Source organism: Cheilinus undulatus, linkage group 2 (genome assembly GCF_018320785.1).
Source record: "Cheilinus undulatus linkage group 2, ASM1832078v1, whole genome shotgun sequence".
NCBI classification, from domain to species: Eukaryota; Metazoa; Chordata; class Actinopteri; order Labriformes; family Labridae; genus Cheilinus; species Cheilinus undulatus.
The window spans coordinates 24,928,678-24,946,663 of NC_054866.1; the positions used below are offsets into that span (position 1 = coordinate 24,928,678).

At 39.6% G+C, this 17,986-nt stretch overlaps 1 protein-coding gene across 4 annotated transcripts in view; it reads left to right on the forward strand.

Moving 5' to 3' along the window:
• The window catches only part of LOC121519720 (cytoplasmic dynein 2 heavy chain 1), a 165,317-nt gene that overhangs the window by 99,467 nt on the left and 47,864 nt on the right, over nt 1-17,986 (forward strand). For all 4 annotated transcript variants that reach the window (XM_041802555.1, XM_041802574.1, XM_041802583.1 and 1 more), the window contains 3 exons: nt 1,302-1,374; nt 8,765-8,925; nt 11,725-11,850. In XM_041802555.1, coding sequence (XP_041658489.1) covers nt 1,302-1,374; nt 8,765-8,925; nt 11,725-11,850 — 360 coding nt within the window. The remainder of the gene's footprint in view (nt 1-1,301; nt 1,375-8,764; nt 8,926-11,724; nt 11,851-17,986) is intronic.

Here is a 17,986-nt window from a genome sequence, read left to right on the forward strand (position 1 = left end):
GCTCAAACTTAAATGATCTTTACTGCAATGGTAGTTTAAATCTTAACTTTGCATCTTAACATGCTAGATAGTATATTGAAATAAGGTTGCTGTAAATGTGAAAACACTGAGCTCTGTGTGTGACTGAATCTTTGATTTAGGCCGTTAAAAAATTGTTCACCTCTTTCCTGGCTTGGTTTAATTTGGACAGGGCAAAAATCTGAGCCCAGGACATCACCAATCTTGATGGGGAATTATCCCACCCCCCTTAACGCTGCAACGTTATTGAAATCACTGAGCAGTTCATTTCAGTACAGTGTGTTGTTAGTCTGTGTCACTGCCTTCATTGAAAGTTAACAGCCAGCTCCATGCAGTGTTTTTGTTCAGTCTGTGAAAAAATTTACTAAATCTATCAGCCACAGTAGACTACTGGTCATTTAAAGTGTCATAAAGAGAGATTTGTACCAGAAAACAGTAATTTTAATCCCCATTTTCTGTCTCTTTGCTTTTGATCAGAGCCCGGCAGCTGTGGTCTGATCAGAAGCAATTTTTTTTCATCGTATCTCTTGTGAGTGGGTGTGGTTTCAGCTGATACACATCCAAACCATCCTAGAGCAGATTGTACAGCCACATTTTTCATGATTTGAAGATTAATTTTATAAACTTAGAGATGTTTTTCATGATGGAAATTTGGTTGATGTTTCATAACACAGTGGCCTGTCGAACAACAAAGCTAAAATACGTAATTTTTATCACACTACAGTGACTTTAAAAGAGGGTGTTTCTGGCCTGTAGCATAACTTTCTTCTTTTAGGCTGCTTAATAAAAAATCCATGTGCAATTACTTTTGTTATTGAACCAACATCTGTATTTCTCACAGTCTATTCTTCATTTTTATGCCAGCACAATTTTCATCTCTTTTAAATATGTTGCTTTATTTTGAAATATCTTTAACCAGTGATGGAAAACTAATTTGTAAAAGTATAATGCACTTTATTGTAGGCTGTATTTTCAGGTATTTATATTCTAAGATAAGATAAATAGGGGACCTAGTATTCCCTAGAACTGGAGCTTTCAAAAAAGTTGTTTAAAGTTATTTCAAAAATGACAAAGAACTAAGTTGAGAGCTCTCCCGTAACTTGTATTGTTTTGTAGGAAATAATCAGGCAAGTGGTTGTTTTCTGCTTTAATCCTAGAGTGTGCATGCATAAATGTTGAACCAGTGCTTTTCTCATACAGTTTGTTTGAGGTGCTCTCAAACATACTGTGCAAATGTTTCCCTCTGTCCTCAGTGCACGCTTTCTTTTCTTCATTTTTTTCAGTTGTTATTGGTTCAGGCAGTCAGACCAGACCGACTACAGAGTGCTATGGCAGCGTTTGCCACCCAGGCCTTGGGTAAGTGTTTCATGTCAGGACTTTCATTGTTTTTCAGTCAATTTGGCAACAAGACTAGAGTTACATTCAGTACTACTATATGTGTGCATTTATTATTTACTATCTGATATTCACAAAACATCTTACACCTAATCTTGAACATGATTGTTTGTTCAGATAGTGGTTGGTGGTTTAGTAAATCTTTGCACCTCTGAATATGAGTCTGATTGCTCTGCACACTAAGCTGTAAACATAACGAAGAGCTACATCATCTTTTATCTACTTTTGTAAACTAATAAAGATCTTTACCTTTATTCTGCTGACTGGAAATATGCATTATTTTTCACAAGCACCTTATACATTCACATTCTACTTAAGCAAATTATCCTCAGACAAGGCTTTCCTCTGGATACAGAGAAATTCTTTTCTTATGATAGCCCTCTCCATTTATTTACTTTTTGCTCCTTTTTTACTGTATGTTAGAATGCCACTTTCCTTGAGCCACATAAACAAACATATGCTTCTCTTTATTTATTCCTTTCTCTTATTTCTATCTCCTTTCTGAACAGATGTACAATGATGCACTTGCTTGCTCAGACACACACACACATGAGTTATGAAGTTGCTTGAGAGTAGTTAGTGTTTAATGGGCCTAATCATTCAGTCCAGATAATGCTAATGTTGTGTTGGTGTCTCACTGCCCTATCTGGGTTCCTGCTAATTGGTGTCAGGTGAAACGAAGTTGTGATGATAATGTGCTTAAAATGTATTATAAGTTATGTTTTAGATTTGAGATAGCATGATCATTGTCATGATTACTGAGGTTAATTTTACTTCTTGATTCAAAAATTTTTCAAAATATACTATAAATGCCACCTTAAGACTTGGACGTTCACAGTATTGTATAGTGAATGATGCCTTTTGTGTTGCGCTAACATATCTCAGGATTTTTCTTGGCTCAAATAGTGGCAGAGGTGGTACCATGTGATCATACGCACTCTTTGACCTTTCACAGGGTTCTGGGGGCATACTCCACCAGGACAATTTTTTCCAAGTGTCATGGCTATTTGAAGGAATTTATCAGTTGAGAGAGAAAAAAAATTCCTGACATTTTTAAAACGCCTCAGTAAGGTTAGTTTGAGACTTTAACATTCACAGGCAAGCTTAGGTTAACAGATAAGGTGGGAAATGCCAAAAGATATTGAAAAACGTCAGACAGTGACAGTAGGGTTTCATGCTGACTACAACAAAGGTTTTTTTTTTTTGCAATAAAGGAACACAGTGTAGAAATGACACTGGTCCCTCTCTCATGATGATATTTGATAGTTTGAATTGAACTTGGAAATGAATATTGAAACTTGACATTCATGGTGCACACGAGTGCTTAAGTTGACATGGCTTGCATCATTCTTTTTTAGCTAATCAATATTGTTTTTCCACAGCGTTGTTGCAGTCTTTTACATGTGTTTACTCCATTGCATTGTTGGCTCTTTTGTGGCTAAAACACCTGCCCCATGGGAGGTTCAAACTCACAGCCTTCAGATTATGAGACTGACGTGCTGCCTACTGCAGCTCCAACGAGGCATGTTGGTTTTGAAAGTCTCCATGCACTCGTGTAGTCATGGTTGCAACTGCTTTGATATTATCATTTTTTCCAACAGCCATTGTAAGCTGAGTTATGTTGGTTTTACCATTGTCTTTGCCATGCTTTATTCATCATATGTTCTGCTGTCTTGCTTGTAAAATGCCTGCTCTCTGTAAGATTTGAACTTGTGACAAAAGGCTTTTGAGTCTGAGACTTCTCAGTGTCCAATAAGTAATGCTGATTGTGGCATTCACACAGCACACCAGCCGTCTCGGTTGCAACTGCATCAATCGTTGTTTTACCAACTTCCTTTTCAGCTGTTTTGTATATTGTTTTTCCAGTGTTGTTTGGGTCTTTTTCAGTCTTTTTTTGTATTGTTGGCTGTTTTTTTTCCTATCCCAACTTCCTCTGGAAACTCATTCTTCCAGAATTTTTCTGTATTGTTGCAGTTTTTTCATCTGTTTTGTATATTGTTTTTTTCTAGTGTTGTTGGGGTCTTTCTCATTTGTTCACTCCATTGTATTATTGGCTATTTTGTGTCTCACACACCTGCCCCGTGTGAGGTTCGAACTCATGGCCTTCAGATTATGAGACTGACGTGCTGTCTACTGCGCCCAGGTAAGAGCGCATTTGTCGAACAATAAATACTATAAATAGCACATGAAGTAGTGCATTTTCCCCTGGGAATGCAGTTTCGAACCCTGTCATCTTCCACCCAGACTTTCAACAATTAGCTGTATCAAGTTGGACAACATATTTCACAATATGAAAACATATGTAGGGGCCGAAGACGGGTGACTAGAGGTCGGATAGGTATCATATGTACAGGAACACACTGTAACCCACGTATACAAGGCTGGTACGTATTTTCCGTATGCCAGTATTCATCAATGAACAGCCTTACTATTAAATACGTCCAAGCAAGGCAACAGAACGATATAAACACGTAAACTACAGCCATTGGCAATATTGTCATCAATAATGTAAATGGTATAATGTGTACTTACCTTTTTAAGTAAGTATTAGTCTAACTTGTTGCATTTAGATAAAATAATAAGATATCCTTATCTATATCTATACACATACACACACACACACACACACACACACACACACACACATATATATATATATATATATAGATATATATATATATACACACACAGACACACACACATACATAACTGAATAAAAGAGCTCTTTTTGCATTGAGTCAACACAATGGCAATTTATTACAAAACAGAAACTAAAGTAGTAGTCTGTAATTTCTGTGGGTACTCAGCAATCTAGTATATACGTATGATATTACTAAGAAGGAAATGAACACAGCTTGGACATATTTTACTTGTGTACGATACACAATTATGTACAATTATATACAGTATATACCTTATTATATAAAGAATAATATGTACTAAATAAAATATTACAAAATCCAATCAACAGAATTTTAGGTACATAATAAAATATCACAAAATGCAATTAACAGAGTAATATGTACAGAATAAAATATTACAAAATGCAATTAACAGAGTAATGTGTACATAATAAAATATTACAAAATGCAATTAACTCTCAGGCATCATTTTAATTTACTGTCAGAGAACAGAAAAACCTCTCACACACTGCAGGGCTCCAACAATACAGCCATGCACTGCACCAAAGTAGTGACGTTTCGAGCAAAATTACTCTTCTTCAGACTCAAGTGATAAGTGCAAAAGCGCCTCATTATATACAGGTGAAGGTAATCTCATAGACAATCACATGATCTGATTTGAGAGTCCTCACGTGAACATGCCTCAAGGACGCATCTTTTATATTTATTTATTTATATATATATATATATATATATACATATATATATATATATATATGTATATATATATATATATATATATATATATAATCATGCATTCTGTAATGATATGGTTTCATAATTGAGAAAAAGAGTAAAATTTGTTATTTTTAGTGTTCGTCACTAAAATCAGACATTTCCCCATTATAGGCCTGTGCATGAAATGCCTGTCAATTCATAAGTTTTTCTGCTTGTGTTATTGAGCTTATGAGATCATGGCTATGATTTCAAAAAATGTGGTTTGGATTTGGAATCAGATGCTACACAAAAGCTAATAATGCATAAAAGTCAATATTTTGGCTAATCTTTGACATACCCTGGATTGATTTTAAAAAAACACCCCCACCCCCCACATTTCTTTACTGGAAAATAATTACTGTTTTGTGGGTTTTCTTTAGAAAAAATATTACCATCCTGTAATAAAACCCTGAAAATTTTTCATTATTTGATTGTTTTGATCAGAACTTAAGTTGATCAAAAGATTTGACCCAAGAAAGCAGAAAAAATGTAAACATATACCATTTTTATTGCCATATTTGGAAGTGGACAATTTTTTTCCTTAATGACTCGAGGGCTGGGGGGGTACCACATTTTGTCCACCTTTGCTTGGTCCAGTTCTGGTTGATTTGTGTGTGACAACTGGAACAGGGCCTTTGAGATCCACCGCTGTTGGTCTTCAACGTCTCCATGCACTCGCGTAGTTATGGTTGCAACTGCTTTGATATAATCATTTTTGTCTAACAGCCATTGTAAGCTGAGTTATGTTGGTTTCACCATTGTCTTTGCAGTCTTTTCTACATGCTTTATTCATCATATGTTCTGCTGTTTTGCCTGTAAAATGCCTGCTCTCTGTAAGATTTGAACTTGTGACAAAAGGCTTTTGAGTCTGAGACTTCTCAGTGTCCAATAAGTAATGCTGATTGTGGCATTCATACTGCACACCAGCCGTCACGGTTGCAACTGCGTCAATTGTTGTTTTACCTTTTTCAGCTGTTTTGTATATTGTTTAGTGTTGTTTGGGTCTTTTTCAGTCTTTCTTTATATTGTTGGCTGTTTTGTCTCTAAAACACCTGCCCTCTGTTATGGTCCAATTCATGGCCTTCAGATGATGAGACTGATGCTCTGCCTACTGCGTCAGATTATGAGACTTAGTCTTCTCATTGTTTGAAAGGTAATGTTGATCTTGGCTTTCATAGTAATTTGCAGTCGTCACAGTTGCAACTGCTTCAATCGTTCTTATTCCAATTTCCTTTGGAAACTCATTCTACCAGAATTTTTCCTGTATTGTTGCAGTTTTTTCATCTGTTTTGTATATTTTTTTTCCACTGTTGTTGGGGTCTTTTCAATTTGTCCACATTGTATTATTGGCTATTTTGTGTCTGAAACACCTGCCCCATGTGAGGTTCGGACTCACAGCCTTCAGATTATAAGACTGACACGCTGCCTACTGTGCCTACGAGGCTTGATTTAGTCTATGTCTTGGATTTGTTAGAATTGCAGACAATTGTAGTCTACTTTTGGTTTATTGATGGAATTTCTTTTTCTTTCAGTTTACAATTGTAGATGTAAGGAACTGTTTCCTGCTGGAGCATCCCATTCACAATCAACCATTAACCACTTGACTGTCTCAGGGTTACTGGTATACTTTCTGTTGCAATAATAAAACTACATTATGGTTTCATCCATGTTTCTGCACAGATTCTGTTCACTAAAATGCCTTGATTTTTGAGAGTCATATTAATAAACTTTGTATGCTTGCTAATGAGGGTGTTAGGGAAAAGGTCGATGCAGAGAAGAGAGAGGTTGATGGTTAGCCACAGTGCACTACTCTGACTGCCTCTTTGTTACTGAGAGCAGAATGTCAGTGTCAGCTGTTGTGCAGCTGCTCCATTATACTGTCTCATTAAGAGTAACACTCAAGCTTTAGTGAGTGCACCAGTCTGTGTCTATGGGTGTTCATCAGCTTGTCTCTGGAGAGCCCTAGCACCGCTTTGAAGATATGTTTTACAGTGGCTACATATTTACTCCAAAGTGATTGTTTTACATCATTTTTGTGCAGGTATTTATTTTGAACTCTGTGCCCTGTTTGAAGCTCAGTTTCACAGTGTGCAGAATATGAGACTGATGGGCATCCCACTGGCCATCTCTGCTGTGACAGCCCCCTTCTCATACAGGCAAATGAATAAACACAAATTCAGGAAGACACAAGGCTTTGTTTTTCCTGCTATATGTGGTCCTGAATTTGTGGGTGTCTGATTTCATCTTGCTTGGCCCTCTCTTCTGTTTCCATTTGAGCCTATTCCTAAAAAGTATCTGTCTCTTTTTTTTAGGCTTGCCTGTGGACTGCTCTAATAAAACGTACATTTATTTCATCCTGATGAGGAGATTGTACTCTCACTCCTTGAACGCAAAGTGAACCCATTGATGAAAGTTTGTGTATGAGTGCATGGTGTTGATGAGAGTGTGTCTGTGTGAGAGAGGGAAAGAGAGACAGGCAGATAAAAAGAAGAACAGGAGAGAAGAAGATTTTGTGTGTATGTGTATGTGTTTTTGGCTGTAAATCAGTATGCTAATGAGGCATGGTCTGTAATCCTCTTAAAGCTAATCTCACTCAATCCCCCCAGTCCAGGCCTGGGCACTGCTTGCGCACATAGGCATGTCTGGGTAAACACAACCAACACTCACACATTCGTATCTGCTCACTTGTTTTTACTTTCGAAAGATGAAAACAGACTCTTTAATATTCACAAAAAACTATTTATCCATCTTTTTTGTTTTTTATTCATCAGCCAAGAAATTATTACACTTAAATGTCATTATTTACTATTAGAGGCAGTTTTATCCTGCAAATTACTGTGAAAGAGGAAAACATAGTGGTAGAAAATGTGCCTAGGTCATATTTTTTTGTATGACCAAGTGCCTGCTCATAATTCTTAGCTGTTTCCTGTTTCCCCTCTCAACAGTATTTGATCCTTGTAAGACTATGGCAATGTATTTTTCTTTGCTCCTCTATGTCCTGGTTTGAGTCATGAAAAAATCAAGGTGAACTTTGATTTTCTCAGACAGTAACTGCTGGCCTGCAATGTGAATACTGATTACTTTCCTACATCAAAGGTGGTTGTGTATGTATTTTTGCATGCGCATGGTCTGTAAATGCTCCCTTTTTTTGGTGTTAGATATCACAAGCAACATGGTCAGATAGCTGTTTTTCTTAGTGTTGCCATGGTGATGGAGCAAAGGTCGCTCTGAGATGTTCTCTTCCAAGACCTTGTGTGTGTGCGTGTACTGTATGTGTACTTCAGAGCAGCTGATTGCATTTGGCAGCGGATTCTAAGAGAATGTTCGGTCAGAGCCAACCAGAAAAGAAACAGCATTGTGTGCATTTGTGTATGGCCTTATGGTTGTACTTGCATGCTGATACATGCAGGAACAATGCCACAGTGAAATTACTAACACAGCCAATCACTGTGTGCTTGTACCACTGCTTGTGTGTTACCATAAACTCATATCTGATAATGTCAGATAACATATTATAGTTGGATTAAAACCTAATGCTCAGTGAGGACAATACACACATGTACACACAAAGAGTCTGGCGTCTCAACACCAGAGACAAGGTGTTCTTTCACTATGTGGTTAAAACTGCTGCATACAGTACTCAGTATGCACAACACATCACCCTCCTAATCTCTCACACTCTCTCCCTCAGTGTCTTCCTACTATGCACTCTCTCCCTTTTTCCATCATTGCCTCCCATCTGCTCTCCATCTTTTTCTCCTTTTTAGCCTCTTCATCAACCTCCCAATGAATTGCTGCTTACTAGCATTTCATGTGACTTCTTGATGTGCCCTCTTTGTGCACTAGATAAAGTCACCTTGCCTCCAAAGAAGCATATTAGTTCTATATCAAATGTTGCATTCAATTTACTGATCTCTTACATGCACTTTTTTTCTCTTTCCATTTATTTGCAGGTATAAAAGAGCTTTCCCCACCTCCTCTGAATTTGCGGCGTCTCTACACCGAGACATTAGAATGGGAGCCAGTGTTGATCATTATTTCACCAGGGGCAGACCCATCCCAGGAACTTGCAGAGCTAGCAGCTGAAACCGTGGGCAGAGAAAACTATCATGAGGTAAAGGATAATAAGAATGGGTTGTAGGATTTTAGATTAGCAAAACCAGTGGTTTATTTCAACAGACCCCTACATTCTACCAGTTTTACTGGATTGCCTATAATGGTCCTTGGGGGGGATGAGAGTTCCTTAGCTTTTTGAATGTTGAATTCAAACACAGTTTTGAGGCATGGGGAATTGTTAATTTTGCTGTCAGAGTTGATTCACCTCTATACAAATGGTGTCATGGCCATACCTACCACTGAGGATCACCAAGGTCAGGACCTTGATATTTTCTCAGATGTATACCTAAAATAGGTTTACCTTACCTTGGCAAATGTAAAGGTATTACAATCCCAAGAGAACAAATTGCTCATACGGTAACAGTTGTTGATTGTATGCGTGAGTTGGGGATGTAGTGAATGCTTTTGTTGATCATATCAGTCAGTCATATGCAATCTTTGAAAGATGCCAAGGGCGGTAGCTGAAGAGATTCCTAACATGCAGGTAGAATTTCTCAGCTGTGATTCAGAAGGCAGCCAACATTCAGTAGGTTTATTTACTGTGAACCCAAATGTTGTTAATGTCATGTGTCTGCCTGTGTCTGTGTGGTTTTCAGTCACTCACTGCTCCAATAAGCTAAAAACATCAGTCACATAGGGAACCAGATGGATTCCTGAGCTATAGTTGAGAAAATGAATATGCACCCTGTATGTTACAGACAACATCCCCTGCTTTAAGTGTTGTTATTGGTTCTGAATATTATTGATAATTGATCTGATCCCTTAAACTCTAAGTCTGCTTATTAAAGCTACAGACCCTGTGTTGCTGTCAGGTGCTGTGCTTTGCAGAGGTGGTAAATACAAACAGAGTCTCACTCATTTGGATGAAAAAAATCTCTCAAACGACAACTAAAGGGTAGTTTAGTCTGACCTAATTGAATCCAATTAAGGGAAAACAGTTAATTCTAACCCAATTCATCTTTTTAGCAAAATCTGGTGCAAATTACACCACAAAACAGGAAATAAAGCTTTTAAAGCTCACTATTTTTAGCTATAGGATTTACTTCAGCACACACATTGCTGAAGTAAATCCTACATGCATTGAACCAAGTACACATCAGATTTCCTGTTTTACCTCAGATCTAATGTTTATAGAATTACGGTTCTGAATGATATAACCTTTTGTGTTTGGGAACAAAAAGGTAAAGATGCACATATTTAGATCAGGGAAATGAAACAATTTTGGGGGTTCAAGTTCCTCTAAACCTCTTTAGTAAGCTCAGTTTTGGACCTCTGTATTTTTAAAACCCTGCATATAACCCTGCCTAGTGTTGATGTATGCAAGGCTAAAGCATCTATTTAAAACCATTTAAGCCAAGTCCAAATACTTAATAGAATGAACCACAACAAGAAAGAGCTCTGTCTTCAAAAATAGATTATCTTTTGTATAATAAATTTTCTTTCACTTTGACTCATATCCTTAAGACTGCTGGGGTTAGTTTTTCATTTAGAATTTTTCTTTTGCATTTGATAGTTAAAAGCCGAACATCAATATGCCAAATTTTCGGGATATCTTATTCAACAAGGGGTGTGGGAATAATCCATTCATTTCAGTATTGCAAATATTAATTTTTACAATTCTGAGCAGACTCAGACTGTTTTTCAAAGGAAATTTAACCAGCAGCCAGTTTCGAGCATCACAACCTAGCTGCTGGTATTCCTTCCATGCACCCTCTTTTTTTCTTGGTACGCCAATCTCCAGGCTTCAAAGAAGCTTGACCCAAAGTTTTTAACTTTAAGTATCTACAAAATGAAGGTGAAGTATATCAGGAATTACTTAAATTTCTGATGTGACAAGTAGAACAATGGCCAGCAACTGCATCACTTTGCACGGCCAATTATGAATGGGCAAAAAAATTGCAGCATCTGTCATCTGCTCTATTTTAAACTACTAATGTGGCATCATTTTCGCAAGTTCATGATAAATACTCAGCTGGCTTGACCCACATTTTTTGTTATAATTAAATAATTTGCAAGTTCAACTGGAACAAATGTTGACTTTTTCTTAGGCTATGCTCTGTTTATTGACATATTGCTATCAGCTGATACAAAATGTACAAATGCAAGCTGCAGTTTCTTGGTAATATTTAAAAAATATATATATTTTGAGCTTGTTAGTACACAGCTTACTGGAAAACATCTTGAAATACGCGTCCCTGTGTAAGAAACAGGAAAATTATTGTGATCAGGAATTGGTTTGAATTGAAAATAGATTCTGAATTAAAAGGCAGTCCTCCAAAATCAGAATTTAATTTCATGAGATACTGAAAAATTTACACCTCAGTAACCTTCTATCTGAATTTATTCTTTTCTATTTTAATATCTTGGTGTCTTTGAAGAATGCAAACCCACCAATATTTTTGGTCTTTTAGAGCTTGATATTTATGTGTCAAATGTAAAAAGAAAACTATTACCTGAAGTCACAATCAACTACTGCATATAAACAATTGAACCTATATAAACTGTACAAAAGGCAAATGAAATCCCACTCCTAGGGTTAGTGTATATAAATGCTATATGTCAGATAAGTTCTGTGGTAAGTTAGTGGCCTCTGTGTGGGAACTCTGTTGCTCAGTATTACATTTAGAGTCTCTCTTTGAAAGTATTTCAGTTCTGTGCCTGAGGAGAAAGGTGAATTAAAATATCGAATCAGATTATCCGCCCCTAACTTCTGCAAGATTACAATGTAGAATCAAATTTTCCATCCCACTGCTTCTGTTTCTCGCCCCCCTCCTATTTCCCCGCTCTCTCTGTCTAGATCTCCATGGGTCAGGGGCAGGCTGATGTGGCCTTAGCTACTCTCAGAGAATGTTCCCGAAATGGAGACTGGCTTTGCCTGAAAAACCTTCACCTTGTCACTACATGGCTGCCCTTACTGGAAAAGGTAAGTACTTTTTGTGTGTAAAAGTCTTTGTGTGATAAGATGGTGAGATAAGATGGTTGTCCCACCTGTCTCTCTTTAGCTATCCTTTCAATTACTATGGGTAAATATATAACCAATAAATATTAATCATAAATAGAAGAAATATTGTGGACCACTAAAAAAGGAAACTTTCAGCATCAGTTCACCTTGAATGTAGAAAAACAAACATTAAGGATAGCTCAAAATGAATAGAATTAATAGAAAAATTAGAAAAGCACTCGGAAAGTGCAGACCTCCGCCATTAGCCCTATCTCCCAATAGTAACAAATCCTGTAAAAAAAATCCTGGATCCAGACGGTGATCTGGATCACTCCCAAAATCTAATCAGTTCTTCCTTATGCCATTTCTGACATTTCCTGAAAATTTCATCAAAATCCGTCCGTAAGTTTTTGAGTTATGTTGCTAACAAACAAACTAACAAACCCTGCCGATCACATAACCTCCTTGGCGGAGGTAACTACACAAAAAGGCTGAAGTAACATGTAACCTGAATGGAAAATCTAGAGTATTAGCTGTCTCCTGCGTGATTATGTAATTGGCGAAGACGATCATATCAAGACCAATTGTGAAAACCCTCCGAACTCTGCTCTAGTGGCTGCCAAGAAGAAACAATTTGCAGAAAGACAAGCAAAATGGCAGAAATCAAACCCCACACCAAGACCGTCTTTAAACTAGATCCAGTTCCTGTTATGGGGCGAACCGGAACTGTTGTGGACCCATAATGTCCCAACAAGAAGAAAACTGTGAAATGTGAAGAACTGACTCAGACCACACCAGCTGTGCCATCTCAGTTGCCCAAAGGCATAATTGGTTCCCGCTGCACAGCTAACATCAAGATCACTGACCAAGAATGTAATTGTCTCCTAGACACAGGGTGGCAAGTCACAACCATCCCGGTCTCATTCTACAACCAGCACTTCTCAGATCAGCCCGTGAAACCCTTGTGTGAACTCTTGCAAGTGGAAGGAGCTGCAGGACAAGCCGTTCCTTATCTCAGATATGTGGAGATGATGGTTATGTTTCCGAGGGAGTTCCTAGGGGCAGACTTTGATGTGGCTACTCTAGCACTTGTCGTTCCCGACGTCAGATCCAATTTTCAGTCTCCAGTGTTAATCGGCATGAATACTTTGGAGTCTCTATACAGCCAGTACATGGGGAGGGAGTCTGCAGAGTTCCAGCCAGCTGCCCATGGCTACAAAGCAGTTCTCAACTCCTGCAGATACGCCACCTACAACAACAGGCCGGCAATGGAGTTGTGAGATTAGCCAGCAAGTCTCCCATTCTCATCCCTGCTGGGCATACCACTGTCGTCGATGGCTCCATTCACACCAGCATGCCAGCTCCTGGTCAGTGGGCGCTCGTGGAGCATCCAGCCTCTCCCCTGCCAGGTGGGCTGTGTGTCAAGAACTCGCTCATTACGCTCTCTCTCATTATGCTCTCAAGCCAATCCCACAAGAAGATTCCTGTCATTCTCACTGATGAGTCAGACCAAGAAGTAACCATCCCACCTCTCTGTGCCATAGCCGAACTTGAAATATCACCCCAGATCCTGTCACACCAAGTGTCCCCAAACCGTCCACCAACTGAAAGCCCCCTGAATACTCTGAAGTTGGATTTCGGAGAGTTGCCTATTCCTCCAGAGTGGAAGGAGAGGATCATTAACAAGCTGAATGAGATTCCTGACTGTTTAAAAAAATCTAGTGAGACAGATATTTCTTTATACAGTCTCAGTCCTACATTTCCACTGAGATATAAACTTAGAACAAAAAGTAGGGAAATTTGTGTTTGGTAGATTAGTTCTTTATTGTAACAATGCTTCTTGGCAATAAATCTGGAAGGCCTGTTTATTTCCCTTTGAAATGGTGCCACATTTGAAGGGAATATGCATTTGTGGGATGATCAGCAGAGCTGAGTATGTGGGTTGCACCCATGAAAAATGTGCCAAATCTTCTCTGCCAATGCCAAACAGCTTATTTTGCTGTTGCTATTGACTCTTGTTTTGAGCTCCTGGTACCCCCAGGTGCTGCCAGTTAGGTGCCTGATTGGCAGTGATAAGGCAACTTTAAGCTGGTGTTTCGCAAAACCAAGTTGCGGCATTGTTTGGAGTGAGTCCTAGTACCATCTCCAAACTGAAGGCCAAGTTCCATATAACGCGGGATGTCAGAGACAGGCTGTGAAGTGGGCATCCCAAGAAGACGACACCCCAAGAAGACCGTTTCCTCACCCTGTCAGCACTAAAGTACCGTAGGCTGTCTTCTATAGTTTTGCAGTCAACATTTGCAGGATCAAATAGCTGACGGCTCTCTGCCCAGACAATCTGGAACAGACTACACGCAGCTGTCCAGAGGCCTGCCATGACTGCCCTTCACCGTCAGGCCTGTTTGGGCTGGTGTCGGCAACACATGCACTCATCGCTGAACATGTGGAGAAATTTTGTGTTCAGCGATGAGTGCAGATTCTGCCTACAGCAGTTGGATCATAGGGTCAAAGTGTGGAGAAAATGCGGAGTACACTATGCTAGTTGCTGCACTGATAGAGTAACATCTTTTGGTGGAGGCAGTGTGATGTTGTGGGGCAGCATCTCCCTCACTGGAAAAACGAGGCATGTCATCATTAGAGGCAATCTCAATGCAGAGAGATATTGAGATGAGATTCTGCAACCAGTGGCAATCCCATATCTCTACAGCCTGGGACCGAACTCTGTCCTCCAAGATGACAATGCTCGCCCCCACAGAGCGGGGTTTATCAGAGACTACCTCCAGAATCAGGTACACCAGACAACACTGTCCACATTAGCCGCTGAAAGGTGGCAGGGGCATTACACATGCCAAATGCCATGACGGTGTACTGAAGAAAATTGTCAGGCGTGACAAAAGCAGAGATTTCAGATGCTCTCTGGGTCAAGGGCACTTGCCAATATCCTTTAAGCAAGTCCAGTTTGGTCACAAAACACGCTGTTCCTACCCTGTCAATGCAGTCTTCCACACGAGGAAGAGGAAAAGAGTCAGGCTTAGTAACACTGTTAACTTTCCTATAGTCTGTGCAGAATCTAGGAGTTTCATCAGCTTTTGGGACAAGTAAACAAGGCGAACTCCAAGAGCTGTTACTGGGGACTGCAAGACCATTAGTAAGTAAATACTCAACTTCTTTCTGCATTATTTCTCTTTTAATAGGGTTAACACGATAGGGATGTTGTTTGATGGGAACATTATCACCTACATCAATATCATGTTGCAGGACATTTGTGCAAGTTGGAACATCTGAAAACAAAGCTGGATGGCTATTAACCAACTGGAGGATATCCGACTTTTGAGAGGCAGGGAGATAAGACACGTGAGCCTCTAAATTTTCCAGAACCTGAGAGTTTTGAAGCCGGGCACCCAATGCAGTGGCATTTTCTTTGGTCAAACCATCATCAATGAGACAAGTGGTAACAAGAGAAACTGCACCAACACAACCGACATCATTTAAGGGGCCTTTTTCCCCTTGGGACCGGACTGCATAAGACTTCAACATGTTCACATGACAAACACGAGACTTACGCTTTCTGTCTGGAGTACAAATAACATAATCAGTGTCACTCAACTTCTTTTTAATGACATATGGCCCAGAAAACCTGGCCTGCAATGCTGATCCAGGTATCGGCAGAAGGGCCAACACAGAATCACCTGGACAAAAAGAACGCTGCACTGCCTTTTTGTCAAAGTGCTGTTTCATTTTACCTTGAGAAGCTGACATGGCCTGTTTAGCAACTTCACAGGCATGGTGAAGGCGCTCATGGAAGGAACTCACATAGTCAAGTACATTTACTTTTGTTGAGGACTCTGTGAGCAGTTTCTCTCGCAGCAACTTTAAAGGACCCCTAACTGTGTGACCAAAAACTAGCTCGGCGGGGCTAAAACCCAGTGATTCCTGCACAGTTTCACGGATAGCAAACAACAAGAATGGAATACCTTCATCCCATTCAGGACCATGTTCAAGACAGTAGGTGCGAAGCATAGATTTAAGGGTCTGGTGAAATCTTTCCAGGGCACCTTGACTCTCAGGGTGAAAGGCACTAGAAACCTGATGTTTCACACTAAGAACCTGTAGTACTTGATTAAACACCTTGGACATGAAGTTCGTCCCTTGATCTGTCTGGATGATTTTTGGTAAACCAAAAGTAGTGCAGAACTTCACAAGTTCCCTCACAACAACCTTAGCTTTCATAGAACGCAGGGGTATTGCCTCAGGGTAACGAGTGTTAGCACACATAATAGTCAAAAGATATTGAAAGCCAGACTTTGACTTTGGTAGAGGGCCTACACAGTCAACAATGAGTCTCTCAAAAGGTTCCCCTATTACTGGAATAGGCTGAAGAGGTGCAGGGGGAACCACCTGATTGGGCTTGCCTGCTAACTGGCACACATGACAAGTACGACAATACTCAACCACTGAAGATTTTAAACCTGGCCAAAAGAAGTGTCTCAGAATCCTGTCATAGGTCTTTGTAACTCCCAAGTGACCAGACATAGCATTATCATGAGCTAACTTTAATATCTGTGCACGATATACAGAAGGTACAACAACTTGGTAGGTGGTACTCCAGTCTGAACCATCATTAACAGCAGTCCACTTACGCATAAGTACATCACCTTCCACAAAGAAACCAACGGGAACAGACAACAATTCTTCCTTAGGCTTAACAGCTGCAAAACACTTACCTAACGAAGGATCAGCTTTCTGTGACTTAACTAGCTGTTCTCTACCTAATGGAAGTGAGCTAACAGTCACATCAGGATCACACAATGTCAAGTCAATAACCTCTGGGACAGTAGCTGGGGAACCACTACTACTTTCTCTGTTGGGCTTAGCATCAGAACTAGCCACTAGCACTTGGCTATCAGTGTCAAAAGTGTCAACCATAAATGTATCAGCAAGGTTAGCTTCATTAGCTTTGCGAGCCTGAGCTCGGGTCACGACACAAGCAGGATAAACACAAGCATCTGTTTTTAGTTCACTTTGGTCAGAGTCAGACTGTTCAGTAAGCATAGGGTTGTCTGTCACAACTGGTGAAGGAAACACCTTTCCTCCAGCAAGGTCATTACCTAGAATGAGACTGACCCCTTCTACTGGAATGTAGGGACGCAAACCAACTTGAACAGGCCCTGTGACCAATCCACATTTTAAATACACTGTGTGCAGAGGGGCTCTGAGATAGGACATTTCACATCCTTGTATCAGTGCATCACCACCAAGAAAAGTTTTGTCAGACAATGGTAACACTCCCTGCAGAAGAATAGATTTTGAGGCACCAGTATCCCGCAAGATACGGACTGGAACAGCATAGTCAGATTCGGACAGTGCTACAAAGCCATCAATAATGAATGGTTCGAAACCTGATGGTTCAGAGACATTTTTGCAGGACTGATCATGCTCAGTTTTCATAACAGGAAGTGGGCCACTCACAGAACCAATCAGGGCCACTGGTTTAGGTTTTTGCTTCTTACTTAGAATTGGACAGTCAGCTACCATATGGCCAAGCTTTTTGCAGTAAAAACAAACATGTTCTGAACTGCTGGTTTTAGAACTGGGGGTTTTACTACCTGAAAAACTGGCAGAACTCTTGTTTGAAAAGCGAGGACGCTGAGGAGTAGTGCGAGTTTTAGTCTCTGTCTGAGGCTGGTCACTAAATGAAACTTTATGAGCTAAAACATACTCATCAGCCAAAATAGCTGCATCTGCAACAGTTTTTGTCCTTTGTTCACTTAAATAGGTTGCAACAACTTCTGGAACACATTTTTTTAACTCTTCAAGGAGAATTAACTGTCGCAAATCTTCTTTTGTTTCTACTTTTGTTGAGGTGCACCACCAATCAAACAAAATCTCTTTTTCTCGCGCAAATTCCACAAAAGTTTGCTTTTCAGCTTTGGAATAGCTACGAAAACGCTGTCTATAAGCCTCTGGCACAAGTTCATATGCACGCAAAATGGACCCTTTAACAGTATCATAGTCGAAGCTTTTCTCTAAAGTTAGTGAGGAATACACCTCCTGAGCTTTACCAGAAAGAACACACTGCAAAAGCAAAGTCCAACAGTGCTTAGGCCACTCCAAGGTG